Raw genomic sequence first — 20938 nt, 5'->3', positions numbered from 1 at the left:
TGCCAAAACAAGGGCCTGTGCTTTAACAGTCTGGGGAAAGAAGATAACCCAGGAGTAATTATCAAGAATTTCACTATTTAAGGGATTTTTTTTTCACCCACAAGGCAACACAGGCAAAGCTACTGTAAGGAAAGTGTCAGTTTTAACTAATGGCAGTGGGAGAGGAAATCAGTTAAAGGAGTTTAAGTGGCAGCAAAAGCTCCAGGAGTCAATGCTTAAGGGACTTGCCAGTTTTGCAGTAACAGCAAGAGCCAAAGAACACTGCACATTCCCACACAGGATTCCAGCACTCTGGGAGTGCCCAGCCTCACAGAAACATCAGGAACACAGAATAATGTACAACATTTTATTACAAAACTGTTAAAAAAGTAATACAATGCAACAAAATACTACAAAATACAAGATCAGCTATTAAGCTACCTTTGTTTTACTTAGCTAGAAAGAAACACCTGGCTATCAGTCACTGAATTTCAATATAACCATTAAATATGCAGAAACAGTAGAAACATTCAACAACTCTTGTTTTTCCAAACCGAACTGTAGCAGCCCTTGGCTACTGCTTACATTATAAATTGAAGTCTCCCTATAAAGGAACCACATTACCTATACACAATTCTGTACAGATTCTTATACTGAAGCTAACAATGAGCTGCACTTGAGTTCACATTCTTAGCAAAATATTGGATTCCGAGCATAAATCTTTACAGCAGGAAATTCATTTATTCTTCATCCTCATCTTCTTCCTCCTCTTCCTCATCCTCTTCCTCTTCTTCCTCCTCCTCCTCTGGTTCTGCTTTCTTCTTAGATCCTGCAGGCCTACCTGGGCCTTTCTTTCCTGCATCACTCTTGCTCTTGGCACGATATGCTGCAATATCCTGCAAGAAAAATGCTTCTTAAGTTGCTAGCAAAATAATACAGAAGACAAATCTGTACTGCTTTGGTATTTCAGTACTACTGTATTGCATAGGTCAGATACAGTGCATGCAAAAAAAGCAGCATTTCCACCTTGGGATTTTCATGCTTAAATCTTTAAGCAAAAGAACATGCAATGCAGACAGTTTTAAGATTTTTATGGCCATGGTGCTTTGGAGTCTGACTATATTTATTTTAGCAAGCAGATGACCTGTCTTCTGGTAGTAAGGCATCTTACTGGTAAAATCTCTATAGACATGCAAGACCTACATCCACGTTCTCTGCAAGGGTTCCAGATACCTGCCCCGCCACACCTTTCCACGTCTTCTAAAGGCCCATATTGTATAATTGCAAGCCCCATATGGTGTGGGTGCAAGACACAAGTCAGATATTTACAGTGAGCTCCACAACTTTAATATTGTTGTATTACTTTTACTGTACCTTTTCATATTTCTCCTTTAGTTTTGCAGCCTTCTGTTCATATGGCAGTTTATCTTTGGCCGACTGTTCAGACCACATTTCACCTAATTTCTTTGCTGTATCTCCAATAGACAAGCCAGGATGTTCATTCTTGATTTTCGGACGGTGTTCAGAACAGAAAAGGAAGAATGCAGATCTACATCAAGAGACAGTGATTAAAGTGAAGTATCAAGCTATCAGAATACTTTTTTTTCTGTGGGGGGAGGGAGTCATAGAAACACTCACGGTGGTCTTTTAGGAGCGTTGGGGTCCTTTTTCTTTCCCTTCTTCTCACCTTTGGGAGGAACATAGTTTTTCATCTCCCTGTCATAACGAGCTTTGTCTCCTTTAGCCATTTCTTCAAATTTTCCTTTTTCCTTGCTTGACATTGTCTGTGGACACACGGAGGGGAAAGAAGAGTCTGGATGAGATAAAGCAGCTGCTGACCCACTAACGCCTAAGCAGCAGCTGCTCCCGGGGATCTTTTCCCAGCAGCCCGCAGCAGGGGCGGGGGCTGGTCCGGCAAGGGCTCAGCACGGCTCGGCCCTGCCCGGCCCCGCTCACCTTCCACCGCTCCGAGCACTTCCGCGAGAACTCCGCGAAGTTGACGGACGAGTCCGGGTGCTTCTTCTTGTGCTCCTCGCGGCACGTCTGCACGAAGTAGGCGTACGAGGACATCTTGCCCCGCGGCTTGTTGGGGTCGCCTTTGCCCATGGCGAGGTCGGCGGCGGGTCCCTGCGGAGGAGGCGGGCGGGGAGGCGGCGTGAGGCGGGGCCGCCCCCAGCGCGCTCCCGCCTCTGCCGCCGGCGCCTTCCCGCCCAGCGCGCCCGGCCCCGCCCCGCCGCCCCTCGGCCCGCGCCGCCCGCCGCGGCCGCGGCCCCTTCCGCCGCCGGGCGCCGCTCCGCCGCCGCGGCGGGCAGCCCGCCCGCCGTGCCCCGGCCCTCCCCGCCGGGGCCGCAGCCGCCGCCGCCTCCCGGCCCCACCCGCCCGCCAGGAATCTCCCCTCCGCCCCGGGCGTGCTGCCCGCCGCGGGAGCCCCTCGCTGCCTCTGCGCCCGGGACCGCCGCTGGTGTCCGCTCCTGCCCGCTCTCCCTCCGTCCCTCCCGGCGCGCTGGCGCTCGGCGGGCGCGCGGTCCTTGCCTGGCTGAGCGGAGCGGGGCGGGCGGCGCGGGGCTCTGCTGCCTCAGGCGCTGCTGCCGAGTGGTGCCGGCCGCGCTCTTACCGCCTCTTGTTTTCCGCGGCGCTGCCCGCCACAGCAACCCGAGCCGCGGCGCCCCACGGCCCGCCCCGCCGCAGCCCATTGGCTGCCGCGCCGGTTCAAACTGCCCGCAGCCCCGCCCCCTGGCGCGGGAGCCGGGCGGGATTGGCTGCCTGCCGCTCTGGCGTCACGGCCGGGCTACTGCCGGGCTGGGACGAGCGCGGGGGGTCGTTGGCGCTTATACCCGTTGGAACCGGTTGGGGTGAGGGAGCGGGGGCGGGGCTGGGCGGAGCGCGCTGGGCGGCGATTGGGGGAGAGGGACGGTTTAAAAAACCGCGGGGGCCGCTGCCATTGGCCGGCGAGGCTGCGGCCGATCTGATTGGGCGGGGCGCGGGGGCCGCAGCGTGGTTTAAAAATACAAAGGGCGCGGGGCTGGCGGCGGCCCCCTCGGCTCTGCCTGCCCGGCTCGGGGGCGGCCGAGGCGGCAGCGCCGCCCTCTCCCTCCGTCCTGCCCTCCGTGCCGTGGCGTCTGCGGGCAGCAGCGGCTGGCCGTAAAGCTGGGCTGAAAGTTGCGTTGCGGTGCCCAAGCGAGCTCCGTTCCTTGGAGGCCCAGCTGGCCCGCCCCGCCGCGGAGCAGGGGCTGCGGCGGTGCCCGCCCCCGGCTCCAGTCCGGGTTCCCCACGGAAGGAGCGTGTGGCTTGTAGCGATCCCTGGGCAGAGAGAGCTCCCTTCTCCCGGGCTGGAGGGGTTTGGAAGAGCCCGGGCTGCCCGTGAGGGGCTGGTTTCCCCGCTCAGAGGCACCGGCGCTGAGAAGGGAAGGTGCCGGCTCTCCGCGCTCGGTGCTCTCTGTGCAGTGCAGGCTGCAGCAGTAGAAAGCCTGGGACCCAATCTCGGTCGAACTGAGGTTTTAATGTAAAACACGCCCGTGGTTTGCTGCAATGCTTTCAAGTGCACCGCTAGCAGCAAATCTGGCCCTTTGGGTTTGCGGAGAAAACTGGCATGTCCATACAGTCACTTATACTGCGATGTCACCCCAGACTACATTATACTGGTTTTGCTGACTGGTTTTCTTCTGTCTGATTATTTTCATCTAATTCTCTACTTTGGATAGATATTCTTAGTAATCTAAGTGGGTTCTAACACTTGTTTTTTCAGGTGTAGTTTATAGCCCTAGTGAGAAGCGTGTTATTACTTTGTTTACTGAAGATGTGGTGCCTTCAGCAGAACTTTAATCATGTTAACCTTCCTCGATGGTAAGAAAAACAAATCCCTAAGCTATGTGAGAGTATTGAGTAGCTGCAGGTGTGAGAGTGGTCAATGTCATTATCTTCAGTCTCCCCCATTCAGAGTTGCTGAGTATAAGAACTTACCAGGTACAGTTCTTCAAGCTTTTCTTCTTTCCCTCTGACAAGTATAGGTTCATGTGGAACAATTCACTAATGTGGTACTAAATTCCTGCTTTTTATGTTTCTTTTTAAGTTTTGTGTGTTTGCCCAAACTTGCAGCCCTAAAAGCCAAAATCTGCTACAGAAGAGGGTAGTTGGGAGGTATATTAACAGAGCAACCCACAGATTATGCATGCCCTCTGCAGATGCCAAAGCCTTCCCAAGCCAGTTCTCCAAAACCTTGTATCAGTTCACTTATGTGGCTATTACTTTTGATAGTGTTTAGCATACAAATAAAGCTTAGTCTTCCTTACCTCCTAAAATAAAACATTTCCATGGGGAATGTTTCATGTTCTGGTTTGGGCTCGTTATGACTGTATTCCATTGCTTCTCCATAGCAAATTAATGTTCTCAGTTCTATGGTGCCAAATTCTATGTAGGTCTATCTGTCCACTTTGCAGAGAGTTGTTTCATTATGCGGCTTTAAAAATGCCTTTGCTTCATATTTTGCATGAAAAGCACTATTTCATGAGTTAAGCTGCCAGATGGGTCACTCATTTACTTTGTGGTGAACCACCTCTGTATAAAAGCTACTTGAGAAATGTGTTCAGGTTACTAAAGCAATTTTGTAAAAGATGGTAGAATTTTACAATAGTGGTAGGTACTGAGTGAATCGTAGTACAACCATTGGTATCTGTGGTTTAAAACATTCCTCGTATGCTAGACTGACCTAGACACTCTCTCTCAATTATTGGAGAGGAGTGGGTTGAAAAAAGCTTTAGGTAAGTTTTATTTACATTTTCACTGCTTTAACATTAATATAGCACATTCGTAGAAAAATATTACTTTGGAACAGTCTTTGGAAATTTTGTGATGTAATTGCAGTAAGGCGTCTGCTGTTGCATCTGTTTTTATATCTGCTCTAAGAATATGAAGAATATTATTGTGGAAAAGCAGGTGGGGTGAGAAAGTGTAATTATTGCTATGGGAAAAAATGAGACCTGCCTTTCAAATGTTTTAAGAAAGAAATTAGGATCTTTAAATTTTCCTAGCTGGAAAAGCAAGCTTTTGCACGCTTTGCTAGACCCATAGTGTGTTACATCATGCTGTCTCATACAACACAGGGCACATGAGAAACCAAAGTAACATCTGTCTGTCCTCCAACAAGGAAGGCACTATTGAGAATTTTCCATGCTCGAACACGATACTGGAAGCTTCCCACAGCAGCACCAATGCTGAAAGCCCCACTACACAAGAATGCTGATGTTAGGAACTTGTCATTCCCAAAGCTGAGCCTTCCTTCCAGCGCCTTCGTGCCTGGAAAAGCACTTCTCTGCTTCCACAATAAGCTGTCACTGTTTTTCATTGCTCCACACTGTCACTTTTCAGACAAAAACACAATTTCTGTCTCCAGAGATTCAGTCACTGTTACTCTTCTAAAGCAGTGATCTGTGCAGTATTGACTTTGGTCGGTACGCGTGGTTAATTTATTAACCACATGTGCATGACACTTGTGGGGAAGAAGCATAAACTCTGGGACTTGGAGTTACTTCAGTGTGAATAATTCTGCTCATGAAACAACTCTTAGGTTTTATGGCTCTCTGGCCTTGAGCCCTTCTGAATTTCTAATCTGTTCCACAATTTGGGGTGCTATTGTTAACTTGGCTTAATCTTCAATAAACTGCGTGAGGATAAAGTGAGGATGAGTGATGAGGCTAGAAATGTCAGATAGAAGGTAGAGAAAAGACCAGATGGGTGAGACCATGTTATGGAGCTGAGAAATGGATTTAAAGAAAAGTATGTCACAGACAACAAAAATGTGTGACAGGAGTGATTACTTGCTTTCTGTCATACTGTATCTCTTAGCTTCTGTGGGCTGCTTCTAGAGCTTTTCTGGACAGTGGTGTCAGTGTGGACAAAGCAAGGGAAGAAAGGAACAAAGGCCTTTTATTTGAATTAAATCATCAGCTGATCCATTACAACAGATACTGTTCAGCTGAGGAGATTGGTCAGAGTTAAGGTCATAGAACTGTAGTTTGCTAACTTGCATTCTGATGTAAGTGTATTTATGTAGTGGTGCTGTCAGTTTTAATTCAGTCAGTTCAATAAGGAAGCTCTACTGACACTTCCCAGAGAGTGTCCTACTAGCCAAATTCCTGTATGGAATATGCCTTAATGTACAAAATGGCAGTAAAATTCTGCTTTGGAAAGTTATCACTCTTGATTGATAGGCAATTTCTTCTTCCAGACCTGAAAAATCAGTGGATGAATAATGAATGTGAGGTAAAATTGCTCTCAGTTTTAATCAAACCAAACTTCATTAACAGGAATGGAAGATGTTGAAAGAAAGCTTTAATCAGCATATTTCTTTGTTACAGGAAAAAAAAAATTAAAATTCAAGACACAAAAAGCATTTAAGTAGGTCACTGCTTTGAAAACCCTTTTAATGTGAATTACAAAGTTTACAGATAGCAATAATGTTTTAGGCCTCTTTTTTGTGAGCATCCCTCACTAGATATATGGTGGAAGCTTTAGGATGAAAAGCAAAAATCAAAACTATTTAAACTACTGCTTACCTAAGTTCAACACAAAATTTATTTTGTTATAGTGTTCCAGTTATAAACAGTCATTTTCTTTGTACTTCAATAAAAACATAACTGCTGGTGCCTAGAAGTTTACAAAACTGGTATTTCTGCAAATATCTTAAAGAATTGCATTTAAGACAGCGTGTTAGAAGTTCCCCAGTTTTTTTAGTGTTGTACAACATGTAAATAATATGTATGTTGTAAAAATGAAATATATTTACCATTTAAACATTAGGGTTTTATTATGTGAGCCATTGTAAAGCCTGCATAACCAGTTAAGCAGCTCATAGGCAAATGCAGCTGTGTTAGTTACACTAGGCTGGGTTAGTCTGAAAGCCCAGGAGCTTGTTTTGACTTTGTGCTGTGTACCCAATATCTAAAACAAAGGCAGCCTGTATGAGACACTATCCGGGACAGCTGCAGAGCAAAAGCTGAAACTGCAGCAGTCATATGTTAAGAAATAAATACTGCAAATCTCATGGTACTAACGCAGTTATCTGTATTAGAAACAATAGCAATTCCTGATCACAATAATTGTTACCTGAACTTTTTCAGTCTTCATTTGACAGTACCTATTTTTTTTTGCATTGGTTTACAAGCTTTTAACTTTTTAAAACATTTTTTTGCATTTCTATTCACCTGGCTTTTACTCACTTTCTCGTTTACATTCAAAGTAATACTCATGCAGCATTTTCCCCTCAATATATTTAAAAATTTTCTTTGTTTTGCTATACTGCTAATCCCTTTTTACAGGTGTAAGCAGAAAGCAGCAATTTGTCTTTATATATTGAATAGTTTACTAGGCAGCTTAGAGGGGCTCTAGAATGTAGATAGCCCTTATTTTACAGAAAGAATATGGTTTAAATGGGAAAAAACCTTTATATTCTCTCCCCATCTCCAAACTCTTCCAGTGTTGGAAAACATTGGTACTTTGCCTGAAACATATACACAACTTACTCTTAAGAAATTAAATTTAATTGCCAATAAAATTGTTCTGTCTTTTGTGAATTGAAAACTTTTTTTCCTCCTTCTGAGCTGTAACACATAGGGTTGGACTGCATCTGGTCCTGGAGGTGTGACACCTATTGAGGAGATCCAAAGAGGTCGTAGTAACAGTCCAGCTTCTGATTTTTGAGAGTAGCTGCTGGTGCTTGCTGCTGCCAGAATGAAGCCCCTGTCAACCCACGGTGACTTACACATATGGACCAACCAGAATGCTTTGTTCATACCTTTGTCCAGTCTAAGGAATTGTTTCCTTCTGTGGTCATGTGGGCTAGAAACTTAAAATGAGGCTGAACTTGACAGTAGAATCTGTCTCCTATGTCACTGCAGCTCTAAAGTCTTCTGGGAAAGAGAACAGTGGGAGTTGACAAGGCTGTGTGTCATGGGCTGCAAGAGGAAGGAGCTAGCAGAAATAAGCAGGTTTGGCTGGTAGCAACAAAGTACCTTGTAAGCACTGTGATTGATATTCATGAACATACTGGTCTTCGTCTTGCATCCAGAAAAGCTGAAATTAATTTCAATAGGTCTCGTTAAACTTAAATGCGTCTCAAGTGTTGGTCATGTGGCATGCATCTTGTTAATGTAGACATTGTTAGGAGAATAATTTTTTCTGTTACTTCTGGAAACTACTGCTGTGATATGTGTCATAGAAATTACCACAGGATACATAGGTGATCTGAGACTAGAAAGAAAATGCTCATGAAGTTTTCAAATTGTTGATTGAATCATGAGTCTCATTTTTAGTCATGGTTCCCATGGGATTTTCCAGCAGTTGGTGATATAAATGTATCATTTCCTTACAGCACCCCATTGCATGCCCTACTCTATACTGCTAAAGAACTTTACAGTAACAGGGGAGGTTGAGCTTGCTGGCATATAAGCCTATCTGTATCTTTTATGCAGGAGCTCTGCAGGAGGTCAGGAAAGCATTTAAACCCCAAATGCATGTGTAATTTTATTGATTTTATTTTTATGAAAGTGTCTGCATTAGTATCAGACTATATTGTTTTTACTGAGGGAATCCAAGTATCTAACTGATGGTTTGGTGGAAGAAGTGTTCATTTGCTCCCAAGAGGCATTTAAAACTTGCTGTTAACTTCACCTAGAGCGAAGTCAGACCTAGAGATGGTTATAATTGAACTGCAAGGACAAGGGCACTCACTCTAAGAGGCTCTTAGGGCTACAGAACTTTCCTATTTTCCTTTCTGTGAAACAAATGTGTACCAGAAGAGGACATGATGGTGTAACAGAGCCCTGTAGGTTCTAGGATCCTCTGACAAAACCTGAAAAAACCTCTGACAAAACCTGAAATCTGAAGATGGTGTAGTATGTGTTGTACAAAACAAGAGGTTAAAACCATTGTCAAATCTGAATTTATATAACAACAAAACAATAGCTCACAAAATGCAAGACTGTAGCACAGATGACAGTATGTAGAGTGCTTTTTGTGGTATCAAGAGTGCATTAGAGACCAGCAAAATTTGCTGAAAAGATATGACAGTTTATCTTACAGGGAAAAAAAATCTGAGCAGGTTTTTTATTTCATTTCAAGGGACTGAAAAATAACTTGTAAGCAATATACCACATTGGTCTATTACTAGTAGTTAAATTTTTATTGCATTACACAAAACCTCTGGGGGTGATACTCTTCCTCATTATGTTTCAGAGAGCTGCTTTGTATTTCTGAAGAGCATGAGTGAGGATTTAATGGAGTCTCTGTGCGATCTAATATAATGTGAAACAAAATGTTAATCAAAGCAACCTGGATGAACAAGAGATCAGTGGCTGTGAAACAAGCAGAGATAGAGGTGCACTTGGGTTGAGTGGAGACTTCTGGGGGGTGGGGAGGGGGTGTTGAAACTGAGGAGTACCTAAAGCAAAGCTGGAGGTTGGCTCCTCTGCTTTTGGGTGGTCATTGTGTTTGAGCTCCCTCCCCTAACTCATCCTTCATTGCTTAGGCCCACCAACAAACAATTTGTCAAGTACATTTAACAAAGAATATAACATATTTTTTGCACATAAGAATGATGCCTTCTACCAGAAGATAATCTCATGCTTCCTGTAACTAATGGCTTATTATGAAAGAGAAGTTGCACAAACCATTAAAGGGAGTGTGTTACAAAACTTTAAATCTTTTACAGTACATTGGTTTTTCACTTTAAATCCTAAATTATTCTTAAAATGTGTAGTTTTGGACCTTCTTTACTGCTTAAAATCTTTTAATAAAAGCCTTTGTTATATATATTCTTTTATACAGCTTGAGTTTTCAGTGTACAAGGCCAAATGCTTATAAAAGAAAGACTGGCTTCAACTCAGTTCAGACCTGGAGATAATTCTGGTTAAAGTTATGATTTTTTTTTTTTTTTATTACTGCACTTCTTGAACCATATAAAATAAGGTCTATGTGTATTACTAAAACAGATTAGGTTTTGTTATAAAATTAATTATCTGAATTTGTATTTTAACTATCCTAGCCTAAAACATATAAAGTAAAAAAAAAAAAAAAAACTGTAGGCAAGTTCCAATATTCCTAAGCTTTGGGTCTATGCTTTAACAAATTTGGACAATAAATTGGAAGCAGAGCAACAAGCAGTAGGAGGTTAGGTGGTGCTGGAGTGGGAAAGGAAAATGAGGTATTAAAAAAATCAGAAAAAAGTAAAAGGAAAGATAAAATTAATAGCACTTATTTCTGGTAAGGAAGATTTGGCCACTGTTCTTTATATCACAGCCCATGAATGCTTGCTTATAGATTAGGTTGCTTTTTTATTAAAATGACCAGAGTGAGTGGTGGAATTTGCAGAATTTTTCAAATGTTTTAAAAGAATTTTTTTTCACTGAAGTAGTTACAATATATAACAAATAAAATGTGTATTTGCTGAGAAAAAATGCCTACCAATAGTTTTCCTTATTATTCCTTTTGCTAAGAGGATAATTTCAGGTGCTGAACACAAGTGCACTAATGTACTCTTGGACTTCAAGTGAAAGGTACCTGCTGGGGAAGAGAATCATCCTCCCCAGCTGAACTTTATGCCATGGAAATGCATACAAAGTGGCAAGAGCAACATTTATCTTCCAGGATTGATTACTAGTAATGCAATTACTAGTAATTTGCAATGTGCTTTCAATATATCCAAGGTGATGTATCTGATTATCATTCTTCTCTCTCAAATTACAAAACACATCAGTCAAAAGCTAACAGGAGCTGGGACATATGGCATCTCAGAGAAGAACAAGCTGCTGGGCTTCCACCACTTAGAAAGATGTGCTTGGCCTGCCTCAGTGCCAGGAGGGGCCACTGAGTCCTGCTGACTTCAGAGCCTGGGAGCTGTGAATTCAGACTTTTTGGGATGCTGTAGCTCCTGTTCTTTCTGCATGTCACAAGTCATCCATGCTGTGTTCTTGGTAGGCCCAAGGGATATAGATTACTGCTACCTTCTGTACTACTCAGCTCTGCTGCAAGTACTAGTGACACATCATGTACAGGGCAGTTGGTTTGGAGCTGCTGTTTCCTTTGAACTGTTTTAATTTTTGAAGTTTAATCAGTATATGGTTGCAATCCTGCATGTTTTTATGCTTATTTAAAATATGTCCCCATACATGCTTTATTTAGTACCCAGTACTAGAGTTTGTATTAAAAAACTTAAATTTTAGACAACATACTCCACAATGATTTTGCTTTTTATTTAATGTATCCCAAGCTTCATGAAAGTTTGTAAATCTGTTTTGTAGTAAGCTTCATACTTTCTGATAAACCCATGTAGCTGCAGTTCTTTGTATTTTTCATCCCACGTGTGATGCAAGATTAAAAGTGACATGATTTCTTTGTTACTGTAAGCAGGCGTTCATACCAAATGAGGTGGTCATCCCCTGTCAGAGTGCTGCCCTTCTACTGCACCATCCCGGGTGCTGGGGCATCTTGCAACTGAGTGGTAAAACAGGTCAGGATTAAATCTAAACAATTTTTCTTGTTGCTAGCTTAGTTGTAACCCAATACAGTTTGCTGTGCAGCCACAGCAATATTTTTATGGGCACAAAGAGGCACAGGGCACAGGTGCGAAAACGAGCAGCTTACAGCAGAAACAGAACCATCTTTCTAAGTCCCACGACTCTCTTATCATGACCTAATCATGAAACTATGGTACTACTTTACTCGAAATTACGCTTATAAATTAGCATCTTGGCAAGCACGTCTGGGTAACATAGTCAGGCTTTTAACTGCTCAAAGAGGATCAGAAACATTTAAAATGCACACGTGATCTTTCCATCAAACCAAACAACAGCAGCCAGAGCCAGTCATAATATTTTATGCTCATAGTAAGGTCAAATCCATCTGAAATTTTAAAAACAAACAAATAAATAAATAAATAAAAAGGGACCTCAGAAGACATAGTCCAAGAGTCTAGAAATTGCTATTCATGACCCAGATTTTCACTGAAGAATTCCTGGAACTCACCTTTGTCCCACTTTTCCCAGATTTTAGCTTCTGCTATGATATTGGGGGTTTTGTTCTTTTTTATCTTAATATTACTACAGATTTCAAAAGTTTGAAATCACAAGAAACTAAAAAAGTGAGTCAAACCTTTGCTGCCTGAGATTGTTCAGCAGCAGAGCATGGAATTAAACCTAGTCTTCAGCTTGGCTGATAACAAAGCAGAGTTCAGTATTTTTTCCAACTCTCCTCCTATTCCGAACCTCGCTAATCACCGAAACGTGCCTCGGAGAGCTGCTGTGCCTGTGCTCAGGGTAGCTTCAGTTTCTGTATCCTTCATTCGGTTGCGACAGTGGGACCAGCCCTTATTCTCTAATACCCGGTTACGCAATCAGATTAAGGAGCCATCTGCAGCACAAACTGAAACTGCTCTATAATCGCGTTCTCGGCTCACGCAGAACTTTGACTTACGCAGGATCTGTGTCTCCTTGAATTATTCACCAGCCTCCCTGCTACTCCTTCAAGCTGGAAACGCACAGCAAGCGATACGGTCAAATATTTCAGTGATTAAATCATTGCGCTTTGAGCACGCTCAGCTCAAATGCCGTTTCTGAGATTTAAAGGAATATCTGCGGTAGTTCAAAGGGAAAGCAAAACCTCTCCCTTCCTTGTGCCTCCTTTGAATGTGCTTGAAAAGACAGTAGATCAGAGCTTGCTGCTTTTGCCACTCTGCTGTCAACAGCTGAATTGTTAAATGATTTAATGCCAACGCATCTCTTGTGTAGCTTTGTAAAGCCTCAAAACTAAAAATACCTGCTTTTGTCAAGTATTCACAGAGTGTCTATTTTACCCAGCCGTGTGCACAGCAAGGTCTTGGTTCATCATTAGCGAAAATAATTCTGCATTCTCAAGGCTTTCCTGTTGCTACAGTCACCTTTACTAACAAAATGTCTTTTTAAATGACAAAACTAGAAACTCGCACTGTACGTCGCCTTTGTCTTCAAAAGGCTTTGCTACAGGAACGCAGGACGGAGCCCTGACTACGTGTGTTGTAAGATCAGCCCTAACAAAGGCCGGAGCTCCGTTTGTTTTCTGCTGAGAGCCGCAGAGCCAGCGGCTGCGCGGCGGCTCCCGGGGAGCTGCCTCCCGCAGGCGGAGGGGCAGGAGCGCTCGGACAGAGCCCGCCCGCCCTCTCCGGGAGCCGCTGCCAGCCGTAGCCGACAGTAGGCGGAAAGTAGGAAGCGAGGCAGGGCAGAAATGTCGAGAGGGAAGGCACGAGACAGACAATCCGGAACCAACAGCCGGAGCAGTGCCGGCTTCGGCTAGAACACTAGAGCGAGAGCAAGTGAACGGGGGGAGCCGCTGCGGCACAGCGAGCCGGCGGCGGAGGCCACCGGGCCCGCGTCGGTAGGAGCGCGGGTACGAGCTCAGTCGTGCCGGCGGCAGCTCCGACCCGTGACACTCTCCGCGGCCGCCCTTCCACATCCCACGGCGGAGCCGCCGGGGAGGCGCGGGAAGGGGGAAAAAGAGAGACTGACGCACGGGGCTTTGCAGCGGGCCCAGCCTGCAGACGGGATGAAAAGGCAGCGGAGCGCGGCGCGGGAAAAAGAAGCGGCTGCGGCAGCGAATGCTGCCCCCGCCGCTGCCTCGGCCGCGCTCCCGCCGCGCGGTGCGGCGGCGGCCGGGCAGGAACTGCGCTTCCCGTGGGGCCGCGCGCGGCAGCCGGCATGCGCGGCGGGCGGGCGGGGCGGGGCGGCAGGTTGCTGTTGTTACATAGGAAACAGCTGAAGAGTCTCCACATGACAGGGGGGGAAGGAGGAAGTGGGGCGGCCCGCGGGGCTCTGCCGCCGCTGCTCCGGTAGTCGCGGTGCTCGGCTGGCGGCTGCTGGCAGGGAGAGTCCTTCCCGCGACGCGTGGGCTGACCGCCCTCGAGGGCGGACTTGCGCCCCGGTGCCGCCGCCGAAGGGAGGCGGGCAGGGAGCGGGGGAGCCCCCCGCCGGGCCGCGGCGCCTCGCCGGGGAAGTTTGGTGCGGGGCGGGATCCCGCCGGCGGCGGCGGTGGCGCCGGGCATGAACGGCTTCGCCCCCGAGGAGGTGACCCAGCGCGGGGCAGACCCCGCCGCCGCGGCGGCGGTGGGCGCTGCGGGCTCCGCCGTGGAGGTGCCGCCGCCGCCGGCGCCGCCGGGGCTGGGTCCGGCCGCCGCCGCCGCGGGCTCGGCGGGCGGCGGGTGCGCGGGCGGCCCCGGGGCCGGGCAGCTGTGCTGCCTGCGGGAGGAGGGGGAGCGATGCGGCCGCGCCGCCGGCAACGCCAGCTTCAGCAAGCGCATCCAGAAGAGCATTTCACAGAAGAAGGTGAAGATCGAGCTGGACAAGAGCGTAAGTCCGCGAGGGGAGGACGCGCCAGGGCTGCCGGCGGGGCGGGCGGACAAAAGCGGCCGGTAGGTCGCCGCATCTGTGTCTTAGCTGGCTGGGGGACTTTTCCTCAAGTTTGGTGGGGAAGGAGGGGAGCGTGGCGGCGGGGAAGCGTTCGTTCCCCCTTCCCACCTCTTTTCCGTAGCACGGCCGAGTTGGGCTGGCGCGGCAGGAGCGCTGCCTGAAAGTCCCTCCGGGCGGGGGGCAGCGCCCGCCTTTCCTGCCTGCTCCTGAGGTCCCCTGTACCCCAAGAGCCTGGGCATCGACTGCGTGTGCCCCCCTGTAGCCGGAGCCGGGGGTAAGCGTGGCCGGGAAGCGCCGCTGCCCGCCGGAGCGGAGCGGAGCCTGCATGGCTCCCGGCGCGCTAGTTTGTGTTGCTGGCGAGGGCCGCGCTCGCCGCCCCGCCTCGTGTTGCAGCGCCGCACGTCTCCGGTGCCGCTTTATCTCCCGCTCGGCAGCCATCGGGCCCCGCGCGGCCGGGCCGGGCCGGGCCGGGGCCGGCCGCCTTCCAGCGCGGTGCTTCGCCCGGGAGCCCGGAGAGCGCCCGCCTCGCCGGGTGCCGCGGAAGGGCGAGACGGGCTGCAGCGTGGAGCTGCCGGCGGGAGCGCCCCGGGCCGGGGCTGCGTGCGCCCCGAGAGACCCGGCCCGGTGCCCCACGCTGCAGCCCGGTGCCCCACGCTGCCCCGCGCTCCCGTTCGCCCTGAAAGCACGCGGACCGGGGCGTTCCGGGCTGGCAGCGCCCGGATCTCCCAAAGCGTGCAGAGCCCCACGAGTGGGAAACTTGTTAAAAAGAAAGAAAGTAAAAATAAGTGTGTTGCGTGACCGTGCCGGGTAGCGGAAGTAAAACAAGGAGGGGAGGATATAGCTGGGGAAACGAGAGCCGTCTCTTAGCCCCGCAGAGAAAGCTGCGAGCTTGTTTTTTGTTAGCGTGCCGCCCGGCCCCCGCGGTGCGATGCGCGGCCGGAGGGAGGGAAGGAGGGAGGGCTGTGCTGCGTGGCTCCACAGCCTGGCACTGCTGCATCGGCCCATTGCAGCATTTCAGCGAGCTCGGGGCCCAGCCGGTGGCGGGGAGCCGCAGCGCAGCTCGCTCTCCATTTACAATAAACCAGTGGAAAAGCTCCCTCAGCCCAGTTAATGTGGCTGTGAGTGCTTAAGGGTTGTCTGTCTACGTGCACTTCAGTCTGGGAGATACACTACGTGGGTTTAATTGAAAGATACCGTTTTATTCTTGTAGGCAAGACATCTGTACATTTGTGACTTCCACAAAAATCTAATTCAGAGTGTGAGAAATAGAAGAAAGAGGAAAGGCAGCGATGATGATGGTGACTCACCAGTGCAAGACATCGATGCTCCAGAGGTAGCTGAACAGTTGGGTTTTTTTTTCAAGTTATTGTCTTAAGCTTCTTAATGACACTGAGTCTGCACCAATACCACTCTTCCACTTCTGCAGCTTTGCCTTACGTGTAGGAAAGAGAAGATTCTTGATTTGCCCTGTTTTTAATATAACGGAATTTAACTGAATTTTTGTGGTGTGTTTTCTGATTAAATGGTGCATAGGACAATGAAAGAGTCTCTAAGTGTCTGATGCTTCTCTCAAAAATCTACTGTTTTAAGATTTCTCTGAGAAATCTACTGTTTTCCTCCTTCTTACTGTTTTGCCACATGCCATCGAACTCTTACCTTTTGCTGAAGCTTACAAGCTGAAGGGAGTTGCACAGAGTGCTTAGGATATAAATGCTTCTCTGTCCTGTCCCTTTTGTGCTAAATGTGTTGCAGGTAGTTCTAGGCAATTGCTCCATTGCCTTAGTCACTTTAAAGACTGAGAGTTTAATGATGGTAGCTTTGTTTCTGCCCACTGTGGGGGGAAGAACCATTTGGAGAGCTCTGCTATGAAGGAGTGGAGAAATACGGTGTCTTTTAAACCTGTTTTCTCCACTGCACACCAGTGAAATCTGACCCATTAACTAAAGCGTTCAACCTTTCTCATAGTGTAATGGGTCGGTCTTGAACATAAGGCTCTCTTTTTCTTACACATGCTCTAGGTTATTTTTGCTACAACGTTGCTTAGCAGGTGCTCCACAATGTGTTAATTTTGAGCAGAGGCTTATTATGCCTACGTGGTTCTTTCTGAGAGGGATTGTTAAAACATTCTTCAGAAATCGCTCTGTAAGTGTTAATGTAATGGCATCCTTATGGTCAGCATCTGCAGATAACAGCAAGTAAGTGAGTAAAGTTTGTGCAGGAATCTGTGCCTTCAGGCACGAGGCTCCAGTCTGAATGTTCTGTCTAAGAGGATTTTAGGAGATTGAAAGTAGTTTGATGCTGAGTGGTGTTGTCTGTCTGTTAAATATCTGTGATTGTTTCTTGGAAAGTTCTGTCTAAAGCTAGTGCTGTGAGTGACTTCAGGTAGCTTTCTGACACTGTGTAATTGCAGCTCTCCTGGGAGCCTGTTTTGTTTTCTTATGCCAGGATTATAAAACATGTCACAACTGATGGATATCTTCAGAACAAGAAAACAAGCCTTTTTTTTTAAACAGTATTATTACAAAAGAGAAAACTGGGAACTGTTTTTGAGAAGCGTCAGCTGGCTGTTTGGACAACGGCAGTCTGTTCTTTCCTTGTAATTACTGTGTGCCTTAGATACTTGCTTGCTCTTGACCACCTTTATTTTCAATTGTTACCCATTTTGCTAAAGAAAAAAGTATCATTCTTCTGAAGAGTTGTAAGGCTCTCCTGCTCCATCTCAGTCGTGGCTCTCTTTAGGTTGGAAACGATTCCTACAGGAGGAAAAGAAACTCCTGCAGTCCTGGTAGTTTCTGGAGCTTGCTGAGAAGCTGCTGCTCCTCCATGATGCTGCAAGGGTGGCTTCCCCACTGTGGCTTGGGAAGTGTAATTTAATGCCATGTAAACTTTAGAAACACCAAAGGATACCATCCTTTATTATGCAAGGTGGCCTCACTTCGAGTCTGGCCAGGTTGCCAAGTGTGCAGTAGCAACTGCTGTTTTTAAGTGTTCTGCAGTGAGGCTGTTAAATGAATATAAAGCAAAAGTGAATGCCTTCATCAATCTTTAATGCAGCGAATTTGGAGAATACTATTGTAATTGCAACTGACCTAATAGAATTTCTCATTCAGCCTGCTTTCTGAGCTTGCTCTCCCACTCAGTCATCTGATTAAGCTCTCTTAGGTTGTCAGGGAGGATGGGAAGGGTAAGCTGTTGCTGGGAGAAGTGGCTGATCAGAGTACATAGGATTCAAAACTGACGGAGTACTGGATTAAGGCTGTGTATTTGTATCCCTGAGAGGACTTTGTGTAATTCTCTCAACAGGTGAATGACATTGAGAAAGAATTTTGGACATTTATGCCCATGCACATAACTCCTGCATAATTCTTGTGTAGCAAGGATACATTTGGAAAGCAAGAGCAGTTCTTTTCTTTTCTCACCTCAAATCAAGAATGTTTGTGCTCTAGACTCTGTCCTGATTCTAATATGTGCTCTTTCATGGTGCATGGTGTCTTGTATGTAATCTACATAAGATGTAATGGCTGAAATTACAATATAGGGGCCTCCTTTGGATCAGCATCTTTATAGATGTTATGTGATAGTTGCTATTTGGCTTGGTGTTATGCTGGAACTGAGAAGCAAACAAAAAATCCAGAATGGATGCAAGTACAATAGTGAGTTCAAAATAATGTCCACAGCTAAAGGGAGGTAGAAGCATGCTCAGTAACAGCAAAACACTCTTTAAACTGAGCTGGGCTATTTTCCTGTCTGCTAGAAGGTTTGTTTTTTGTCAAAATGACATCTGCTGAGCTGACTGTTTACACTTGCATATCTGTGAGTTTCCAAAATGTTTTTGTGAGACAAACTATTAATGACTGAATTTTTTTCAGTTATATTAGATTGTTTTCTTCCCCTTCCCCCTCTTTTCTTCTAGGTTGATTTATATCAGTTACAAGTAAACACACTTCGAAGGTACAAAAGACACTTCAAGCTACAGACCAGACCGGGTCTTAACAAAGCACAGCTTGTTGAAGTATGTATGAGTGTTTCCCATAATAGAAAATGCAACTTGCTGTGGCATGTCGTTTTCTTTACACTGTGATCCTTGCATAAAGTGCCTATATAATCTGGATTTTAGGAGAACAAAAGGGAGCTGCTTATCTAGCTTCCTTCGTTGGCCACAGCTCCTGAGCCAAGTAAATGAAAAGTAAAAGCTCTTTCCAGAGGAGGGACTCTTAACTTCCAAAACGAGTGTGTGCTGCTTTTAAACAGTGTTGAGCTGGAACAGTAAGATGATCTTCATGCCCCTGAATATCATAGAATCATGGATTTATTTTGTCTGTGGATCAATCACAGCTTCACCAGAAATGTCCTACTGAAAAGAACTAGAAACTGAGAGGTGTCAGTGAAGTTCTGGTGAGGTTCAGACTTTGCTTTAAACACCTAGTTACTGTAAACATAGGTTTCTGTATGTGTAAAGTACAGAAACCTGAAGAAAGTGCTTCTATTGATAATTATGTTAAAACCACTGGAATCTGCTGTCAGAAAACGGGAATTATATGGAATTTACTGTTTCCAAAAGTGCTGAAGCTGCATGTCAGTGCAGCTGGATGTTAGCACCTTTGCTTTGCATGAGTGCAGCCTTAAAGGAATTCTTTAGTGCTGCAAAGGTGCAGTCACAGCATATTGATGTAAATAAGTGGAAGAGCTGGTGATCTTAACAGGAAGGTATAGCTACTGACTTTTCACTTTTGTGCAGTGATACATTCAGCTGTATTTAAGTGCAGACACTTGTTTTCATCTTTTCTTGATCTGTGTGGATTGAAAACAAGGCTCTTAAAGGTATGGGTGATCTCAAGGCTGAACTGTAAAAGAATGTAAAATCAGTCTTCCATTTGCTTATACGTAGGTTAGCTCTTGAATTAGAAGGTCTGTGAATTGAAAAAGCACGAGCAGTTTTTGTTCTGCAAAACTGGTGTTTCGCAGGGACTGCTTTAGGTGCATGTCCTATGTTACTTGCACTAGGTTATTACAGTTCTGCTTGGTGTGCATGGGCAAAGCTGCTTCTGCCACATGCTTGATTTGACTGACCTGCAGGTATTTGTGAGCTATAGCCACAGAGCTATCTTAATATACAGTACATTTGATTCCTTGTAATCCGTCCTAGCATACTGTAGACACTGCTCTAGCTGTTACTGAAAGTTCACATTACTGTGTCAGACTGCTTCTCTGTGAATGCTTTTGGGGTAGAGTTTAGAAAGTTTCTTAAATTTTAGTTAGGCTGAACATTTATTCTTAGATCCTATGGTGCTTAAGTGAGCAGTCCCATGTTTTTCACTTCATCCTTTTAGTCTACCAGTCTGGCAAGAAGCCAGAGAACAAATTCAGTTGCAATATTTTGCTACTTTCTTTTAAAGCTGGTGTTCATTTTAAGAAAGGGAAGGGCTGCTGAAATGACAAGTGATTCAAGAGCTGCATTCAGACTGTTATATTTCAATGGTTACAGCATGGTGAATTTTCAATGATAGCTTTGTTTTGAAGAGCTGAATATTCAGTTATAGTTCTCTGGTAATTCTTGTGTTGTATTAAATGTTTCTTTATGTGATTTGATGCAGATACCACCTCCCAAGCTGAACAGAGAGCAGTAGCCTCTCATAATAGTGCTGTCACTGTTGATATTCTGTAGTCATTACCTGTTGTATTCAAGCTCTAATTTAACAAATGCCCCAGTGATAGTCCCATGTTTGTTCTGATAGCTTTGAGGGTTTTTTCCCTTGGAAAAATTATCAACTTTTTACTTTGGAAATTAGGGGTACAATCTGCTACATTTAGCTCACAATTATCAATAAAATAGTTCCTGTTTACCTTTTTCCATGACTATTGAAGACTTCTGAGGAGAGGCAAAATTTCCTTTTTTGTAAGCTTCTTAATCAGCTAATGTAGTACATTTAAATATGAATTTTCAGTTTTTGCATGTAAGAGTGATTATTTAATTTTCTTGCATTCTTCCTTTATAGATAATTGGCTGCCACTTTAGGACAATTCCAGTGAATGAAAAGGACACCTTAACATACTTCATCTACTCAGTGAAGAATGACAAGAATAAACCAGATCTAAAGATGGATAGTGGGATTCATTAGGCAGAAAAGGTTGGAACTGAGACTCAGGCTGCAGATGAAAAGACTGATGTTTTGTTGATATGCAAAAGCTTTCTTTGTAACTTTTTCTCCTGAGAGATTTTGTTTGTTTTATTTTTCATAACCTTGCTGATTTGTTTGAAAACCATCACTTATGAAACAAATTTCCTCAGCAAAATTATTTTAAATAAATATCACTGATATTGTTGCTCAAATGGGTGTGTCTGTAATTTTAATGAGTTGGACTCAATCCTGACAGGTCCCATCCAGCTCAGCATATTCTGTGATTCTATTATACTTATACTTAATAGTTAAGCTTTGATGAACTGTGTAATAATATTAAAATATTTTTCAGTCAGAATGTTGCAAGGATATATTTATAAGCATACCTCAAGTGCTCATGATGCAATGCCTTTA

The 20938-nt window shown here is 45.5% G+C and overlaps 2 protein-coding genes and 1 long non-coding RNA gene across 4 annotated transcripts; 1 reads left to right on the top strand and 2 right to left on the bottom strand.

The window, feature by feature from the left end:
* Window positions 1-332: 332 nt before the first annotated feature.
* HMGB2 (high mobility group box 2) lies at window positions 333-2653 on the bottom strand. Of its 2 annotated transcripts, none has more exons than XM_021524754.1 (5): window positions 2594-2653; window positions 1936-2106; window positions 1618-1763; window positions 1354-1528; window positions 333-875 (listed from the first exon to the last, which is right to left on the bottom strand). In XM_021524754.1, the coding sequence occupies exons 2-5, from the start codon at window positions 2083-2085 to the stop codon at window positions 720-722; spliced, it is 627 nt and encodes a 208-aa protein (XP_021380429.1). In that variant the 5' UTR covers window positions 2086-2106; window positions 2594-2653; the 3' UTR covers window positions 333-719. The 2 variants fall into 2 exon arrangements, with proteins under 2 accessions (XP_021380429.1, XP_021380425.1); XM_021524750.2 differs by having other exon boundaries at window positions 2512-2626.
* Window positions 2654-6377: 3724 nt separating this feature from the next.
* LOC110467554 (uncharacterized) lies at window positions 6378-12482 on the bottom strand. The gene is made up of 3 exons (XR_002464868.3): window positions 12442-12482; window positions 7986-8046; window positions 6378-7880 (listed from the first exon to the last, which is right to left on the bottom strand). It is a non-coding gene; the product is annotated as an uncharacterized LOC110467554 (long non-coding RNA).
* Window positions 12483-14039: 1557 nt separating this feature from the next.
* On the top strand, window positions 14040-20736 carry SAP30 (Sin3A associated protein 30). Its single transcript, XM_021552350.3, has 4 exons — window positions 14040-14345; window positions 15616-15738; window positions 18319-18417; window positions 20402-20736. Exons 1-4 carry the CDS (start codon window positions 14040-14042, stop codon window positions 20522-20524), a joined length of 651 nt encoding a protein of 216 aa, XP_021408025.2. The 3' UTR covers window positions 20525-20736.
* The last annotated feature ends 202 nt before the right edge of the window (window positions 20737-20938 follow it).

The sequence above is a fragment of the Lonchura striata genome, chromosome 4 (assembly GCF_046129695.1).
Source record: "Lonchura striata isolate bLonStr1 chromosome 4, bLonStr1.mat, whole genome shotgun sequence".
NCBI lineage: Eukaryota > Metazoa > Chordata > Aves > Passeriformes > Estrildidae > Lonchura > Lonchura striata.
This window is presented reverse-complemented; position numbering and strand designations above follow the sequence as displayed.

Excerpts from the sequence above, each read along its gene's own strand:
- HMGB2 (XM_021524754.1), bottom strand. The coding sequence starts at position 2,085 with ATGGGCAAAGGCGACCCCAACAAGCCGCGGGGCAAGATGTCCTCGTAC. Across the intron at positions 1,764-1,935 it reads AGTGCTCGGAGCGGTGGAAG|ACAATGTCAAGCAAGGAAAA; the intron begins GTGAGCGGGGCC and ends GTGTGTCCACAG. Across the intron at positions 1,529-1,617 it reads AACGCTCCTAAAAGACCACC|ATCTGCATTCTTCCTTTTCT; the intron begins GTGAGTGTTTCT and ends CTCTTGATGTAG.
- SAP30 (XM_021552350.3), top strand. The coding sequence starts at position 14,040 with ATGAACGGCTTCGCCCCCGAGGAGGTGACCCAGCGCGGGGCAGACCCC. Across the intron at positions 14,346-15,615 it reads AGATCGAGCTGGACAAGAGC|GCAAGACATCTGTACATTTG; the intron begins GTAAGTCCGCGA and ends TTATTCTTGTAG. Across the intron at positions 15,739-18,318 it reads AAGACATCGATGCTCCAGAG|GTTGATTTATATCAGTTACA; the intron begins GTAGCTGAACAG and ends CTTTTCTTCTAG.